The sequence below is a fragment of the Poecilia reticulata genome, linkage group LG4 (genome assembly GCF_000633615.1).
Source record: "Poecilia reticulata strain Guanapo linkage group LG4, Guppy_female_1.0+MT, whole genome shotgun sequence".
NCBI lineage: Eukaryota > Metazoa > Chordata > Actinopteri > Cyprinodontiformes > Poeciliidae > Poecilia > Poecilia reticulata.
The window spans coordinates 4,642,130-4,648,130 of NC_024334.1; the positions used below are offsets into that span (position 1 = coordinate 4,642,130).

General features: G+C 43.1%; 1 protein-coding gene across 1 annotated transcript; it reads left to right on the forward strand.

Moving 5' to 3' along the window:
- The first annotated feature begins 401 nt into the window (after nt 1–401).
- Nucleotides 402–3,993, forward strand: gorab (golgin, rab6-interacting). Its single transcript, XM_008406418.2, has 5 exons — nt 402–602; nt 676–991; nt 1,803–1,904; nt 2,003–2,143; nt 3,216–3,993. The coding sequence occupies exons 1-5, from the start codon at nt 548–550 to the stop codon at nt 3,592–3,594; spliced, it is 993 nt and encodes a 330-aa protein (XP_008404640.1). The 5' UTR covers nt 402–547; the 3' UTR covers nt 3,595–3,993.
- The last annotated feature ends 2,008 nt before the right edge of the window (nt 3,994–6,001 follow it).

The window sequence follows — 6,001 nt, forward strand, 5'->3', positions numbered from 1 at the left end:
GATCATTGGTATTATGTTGCCAAAAGTTACAAAAGGCTATTAGTATGCATACATTTCTAGGAAACTTAATTTATTTACTCAAACTTTGAAATATTTACTGCATCTAGATGGGAAAAAGAATAGGTTAAAAAAGGAAAAGCATTAAATAAAACTAAAAATACTTACGGTCTGACGAAGTTATCTATCTGTAGTCCTGATATTGGCCTGCTGTGGTCACCCGAATAAATTTTTTTCTGGAGGCGTCAATGCTTATAGGCACAACAAAGATAAATTTAGAAACACCGGCTGAGACGATAAAAACAAGCTAAGATTTGGTTGTTCTTTACTTGCGATACAATCCTTTCATTTTTAATCAGGCGTTAGTTGGGGCGACCATCTCGCCGGTCTTGTTGCGGTCCTTCGCGTGGCAATGGTAAACAAATATGGCGGAAGTGTTGAGTGTTTCTTTCGATGTTTCTCTGAGGTTTTCAGTGATTTTCTCTCTTTAAACCACAGAGTATTTTTAGCTGGATGTTTCCGGGGGCTGGTCTCGTTGTGAGGCGGTAGAATGAGCGGCTGGGCGGGTTTTTCTGAAGCGGAGCTGCGGAGAATCCAGCAGAAAGGTAAAATAAAACCGACCCAGTCTGAGACTTTAACCCGCTTTAACCCTAACATGAGCCGGTTGTACTTTCACAGACTCCGCTGGCCCTTCTGCCGCTCCCCGCGGTAGGAAGCCTCCGACATCCAGCCGGAACCGGCAACAGATGCAGCGGGAGAGAGCGCTTCAGTTAGCCGGCTCACAGACCCTCCCGCCGGGGCAACAGCTCAGCACACCACCGCTGACAATGGAAAGTCAGCCTCCTGACCAGACAGGAGCTGCTGCTGCCGGACAGGACAAGCAGCAGAAACCCGCTAACATGAAGCAGAATAAGGAACATCTCCCGACAGCAGAGGAGGGGAAAAAGGAGGAGGTTCCTGTGGTGAAAGAGCTGGAGAAGCAGGAGGTGGAGATGTGAGTTTGGCCTCAACTTTCACATCAAGTTCTGATTTATTCTCATCATAATGAATTTGCTCCAACAGGAAAGACCCAGTTGGTCAAAGAAATCATCAGGATCCACAAAATTGAATGTTTTAAAACAAACTGAAGGTGGAAAAGCTTCTGTTTGTTTAATTGGACTGATGACATCACAAGAGGCACAGGAGCTGAGCCAATCAGATTTCATAGTGAACTTTACATCAGGCCTGGGCCAGTGGGACTCCTCATTAAAGGGGATATGCTAACACGTTTGTAATAAGTTCTGATGCAGCAAACCATCCCATCCACTGGGGGGTCTGTGCCTTACCAGAGGCACCAAGAAAATGCAGAATCCAAATCTCTGTGGTTCATGCTAATTAGCAACTTCTACTTCCTGTTTACAGCCATGTGTAGCATCAACATTTGACAAACTTATGCTTTGTGTAGTCTGGCTGGTTTTCTCCAAACCAGTAGGTGGAAACACGCCTAGTTCATATTTAGATTTTAGTTCCTGTAAACTTCACATCATGATTAGATGGAAAGATGGCTACTGTGGTTTGGACCATCTTCAGAACAGAACCAGTTAAGACGGCAGGGAGCAATCTTCCCTCCATCCAGAACTTGTCAAGGTCAAATGTCAGGAAATGGGCAGCTAACATCTCTGCAGACCCCCCACATGTTGGACATGAACTGTTGCAAATTTTACCTCTGCGACTGTACAAGGACGCGTTTCTTCCCCCAGAAAAATGTACATTTTTATTTTTAAGTTTTCCTTTTTGTGAAATTGTTTGTTTTATTGCGACTGCAGGAGAGAAAAGACGCGTCTGGAGCAGCTGCAGCAGGAGCAGAAAGTCATCGAGGAGAGAAACAAGCTGACCAAAGCTCTTCTGGCTAAAACAATCGCTGAGAAGTAAGCACTGCCGGGTTCTGGATCGGGTTCTGGATGTTGATCAGGTCAGATGGGGGGCGGAGCCAGAACCCACCGCAGTAAACGTCTGCTGTGTTCAGGTCCAAACAGACCCAAGCCGAGGCGGTGAAGCTGAGGCGGATCCAGAAGGAGCTGCAGGCGCTCGACGACATGGTGTCCAGCGACATCGGCATCCTGCGGGGCCGGATAGAGCAGGCCAGCTGGGACTACAGCGCCGCCAGGTGGGGAAGAACTCCAGGCTTCCTGACTTGAAGCCTGTGCCAAACTGTGCAGGGCAAATTTAAAGCGGCAGTATCATCTAAAATCAACTTTTTTTATTTCTATCAAGTTCTAATGTTATTCCCCTTGAAATTCAACAACAAACCTGAGGAATCCTTTAATCTCCATGGCAACCATTCAGCTGTGCAAAACGCCAGGATGACCTAGCATTTGGCACAGCTAAATATGCAACACTCCTTCAGACTAGCCAGCAGCAATTAGCAACCAGCTGCTGAGCTCATTACAGGAGCTGCTGCTCAGAGCAGCTGGTAAAAACATCAAAGGGTTAATAGAGGAGCCATGTTGGGACGACTTCCTGGAGGCGGAGCTTCAGAAACAGAAGGAGCTTCTTAAAGAGACAGGGGCCCAATTTCAAAGTGTTAAATTATGAAGTAATTTTTGACTCGACCTGGTTTGTCGTTGAGACGTTTCCAACAAGCTTGTGTTTTTTTGTTCTTCACAATTCAAACTGTATTTCTGCGGTCAGAGCTCGATGTCCAGGACGGTTCTGTTCTCTGATTGGAGGAAAACGACGCTTCCCTCATGAAACTCTGAAGGAATCTGAAACTCGTCTGATCAGACGTTTAACAATCGTCACAACCAATTTAATTCAACCGACTTTTAGAAAAACTTACTTACTCAGGAAGAATTTGGTCCCAAAGTTAGAATTTTCTTTAATCCAAAAAAAAGTTGTAATAATGTCAAAATGAAGTAAGAATTCCAGAATAGTCGCCCGAATGTCCAAGTAAAGTCGTAACAATGTGAGAGCGACGTTGTAATAATAAAATATTAGTTTTATTACTAAACTCCTAGAAAAATAATTTAAAGTTAAAGTGAGGAATGTTGAGTATTACTGAAGTTATACTTCATGTTTTAAAGCATCATAACCAAATGATTATCATCAGCAGAACTGAACCAGACGGACCGAGCCGCTCGGATCTCATTAACTCTACTGGAGCGTTTTTCTCATTAAACAACTTTATTCTAATATTATAACTTAATTTCCATCATTAAAATCAAACCTCTGCCTCCCAGGAAGCGTTATGAGAAGGCCGAGGCCGAGTACGTGGCGGCCAAGCTGGACCTGCACAGGAAGACGGACGTGAAGGAGCAGCTGACCGAGCATCTGTACGCCATCATCCAGCAAAACGAGCTGCGCAAAGCCTGCAAGCTGCAGCAGCTGATGCAGGAGCTGCAGCTGCAGGAGGAGCTGCAGCAGCAGCGGGAGGAGGAGCAGAGCCAAGCCGCCGCCGCCACCGCAGAGCCTCAGAGGAACGGCAGCGGTGAGGCGGCAGCGCCATCAGCCCCCGGCGGCACCAAGGCGCTCCAGCAGGAGGCGCTGGACCAACTGAATACAGAACCAGACTGTAAACGGTCAGAAAACTGTGACGTGGCTCGACCTTTGACCTCCTGACGCTCCGAGCAGAGGATCTTCATCTCACTGATGTCTTCCTCATGTGGCTCCATGACCAGAACCAGCTGAAGTTCTGACCAGAACCGGGTTGACCTCCGCTGCAGCGCCCCCTCCAGGCAGGGCAGGTTTACCTGGAGGACTGCAGGTGTTTCAGGAAGTCACTGGTTTAAAGGAAACTTCTGGATATTTTCTGCTTGGAGTCACTTTATATCCACTGCAAAAACATAAACTGACCAAGTTTTTCTAGTTCAGATGTTTTAGTTTATCTGAAATAAAATAAAACCAACAAGTAACAGTTCAGCTACAAATATAAGTTAAAGTTGATAATTTCTTAATATTGGTGAAAAAGTTCTGGTTCCACTGATGGATTATTTCACTTATTGGATGGAAAAAAGTCTCGTTATAAATTAAATGTTTATTGACTTATATTAAGCTGTTTCTTGCTGAAAAGCTACTTGGAGTTTTTCTTTTTTTTAAGTGTACCAAGTTATTTGTTCTAGAAACAGGAACAAACAAGTTTTGTGTTTTTACAGTGCAGATTTAATGTAAGATGCAGTTTGTTCCAAACTTAAATCTGATTTATTTTAAATGTGATAAATCCTCATTTTTAGTGTAATAAACTCGGTTTTATCCAGAGTTTTTTTTTCTAGAAGAACTTTAAGCAGATTCTTTGTTTTACAGTAAAAACAACTGATCCAAATATTTCCAGATTACAGGTAAGGCTTGTGGACGCTCAGGTAAATGTGATGGTTGCCATGGCGACACGTGGTTCTGGTTCTGTCTGCTCCGTCATGAAAACACTACATGAAATAAACGGTTGAAACATTGACTGTGTGTCTTGGTGTTCCGACCCGGACCGGACCGGACCGGACCGGACCGGACCCGGACCGGTTCGGTCCTCAGGACAGAAGCTGGGTCTGCGGCGGCGGGTCGAGCCGTTAAACCACAGGAAGGTTTACAGCTGCGGTCACATCTGGCCGTCTGCGGCAGACGCAGTAAAACTGATTTTAATTGGTCGCCGGGCCGCAGCGGAGGTCAGAGTCTGAAGTCCGCAGCGGCAGGTTTCACCTCCGGTCGGGTTCAGCCGGTCGGTTCTGCTCCAGACAGCTCCGGTTCCGGACGGCTGGCTGCGCAGGCGCAATGCTTTAAAATCAAACTACAGATTTATTTCATTCTGCTGCAGTAAAAATGCATCAAATTATTTTTAAAACCACAACAGCTTTAAAGTCCTGCTGACCCAGAATGAGAGTCCAGAAAAGGTTCTGGGTTCTTATTTGTATTAGAGACGGAAATTTAACGCGTTGATGTCGATTAATATCGATTTTTAACGCAATAAATCGCATTTAGAAATGTTTTTCTCCCGTCGGAACCTTTGAACCTGCGCGTTTCCTGTACGCCCGTAAATCTGACGCAGCAACAAATATTAACAGACAAGATGCTTTTTAAAACTATTTAAATTATACATAACTGTGCACATCGGAAGCATAAATTAAAACATACCGAGAATAAAATGTCACAATATTCTTACACAAAACTAACAAACTGAAAACTCATGTTTTCATTTAAGCTCTAATTGGATCTAAATATTCCTGAAACTCAATTAAAAAAAAAAAAACAGAAAAAATGATTTTCTCTTCAAAAAATTGTGAATGTGAAATTTGGCTTCACTGATTAATAAATTGATAAAGAAAACCTTTGGATTAATTTGACCAAACATGATTTAAAGTGAAAACCTGCTGATGCTGCGAATCGTTTCTGCTTCACCAACAAGACGGAACCGAAACACTTTGTTTTTATTTATTCAACGTTTTATAGGAAAAAATGGTTTTGAATTGAAAATGTTGCTTATTTTGACAATTTGTGGTTTACAATTAAAATGTGATTAATTAATTAACCCGATTAAACATTTCGATAGACATATTTCATTTTTTCTTTATTTCAAAGGTGACCTCTGACCCTCTCTGCACTCATTTCATACATAAATGACCATTTTCAGGCAGATGTTTAAATCCTTTACAAACTAATAAATTAGAAAATAACAGCCAGGAAAACAAACATGTTTAATAAACTGTTCTGAAGTGACCAGAACCAGCTGAGCGGTTCGGATCCCATCTGGTTCCGCCTCTCAGACACATTCACACCTGCAGCTTCCGGAAACCCGGATTTAGATTTACGCCGCTCATAACTCATCCTCACATTAATATAGACCCGATCCGACTGTCACCTGCAGATGATTATAATTATATTTATTATTAATTCACTGATTTGTCTCTAAACTCCTTCAGCAAATTTTGAACTTTAAACTCCAGAATCGACGTTTCAGTTTGAACTGAATCTGAAATGATTCAACTTTTTGCTGCTGGAGCTGAAATGTCTGATTTCACGGATGATTATGAGAGAATTTGTG

Excerpts from the sequence above, each read along its gene's own strand:
- gorab (XM_008406418.2), top strand. The coding sequence starts at position 548 with ATGAGCGGCTGGGCGGGTTTTTCTGAAGCGGAGCTGCGGAGAATCCAG. Across the intron at positions 1,905-2,002 it reads GCTAAAACAATCGCTGAGAA|GTCCAAACAGACCCAAGCCG; the intron begins GTAAGCACTGCC and ends TGCTGTGTTCAG. Across the intron at positions 2,144-3,215 it reads TGGGACTACAGCGCCGCCAG|GAAGCGTTATGAGAAGGCCG; the intron begins GTGGGGAAGAAC and ends TCTGCCTCCCAG.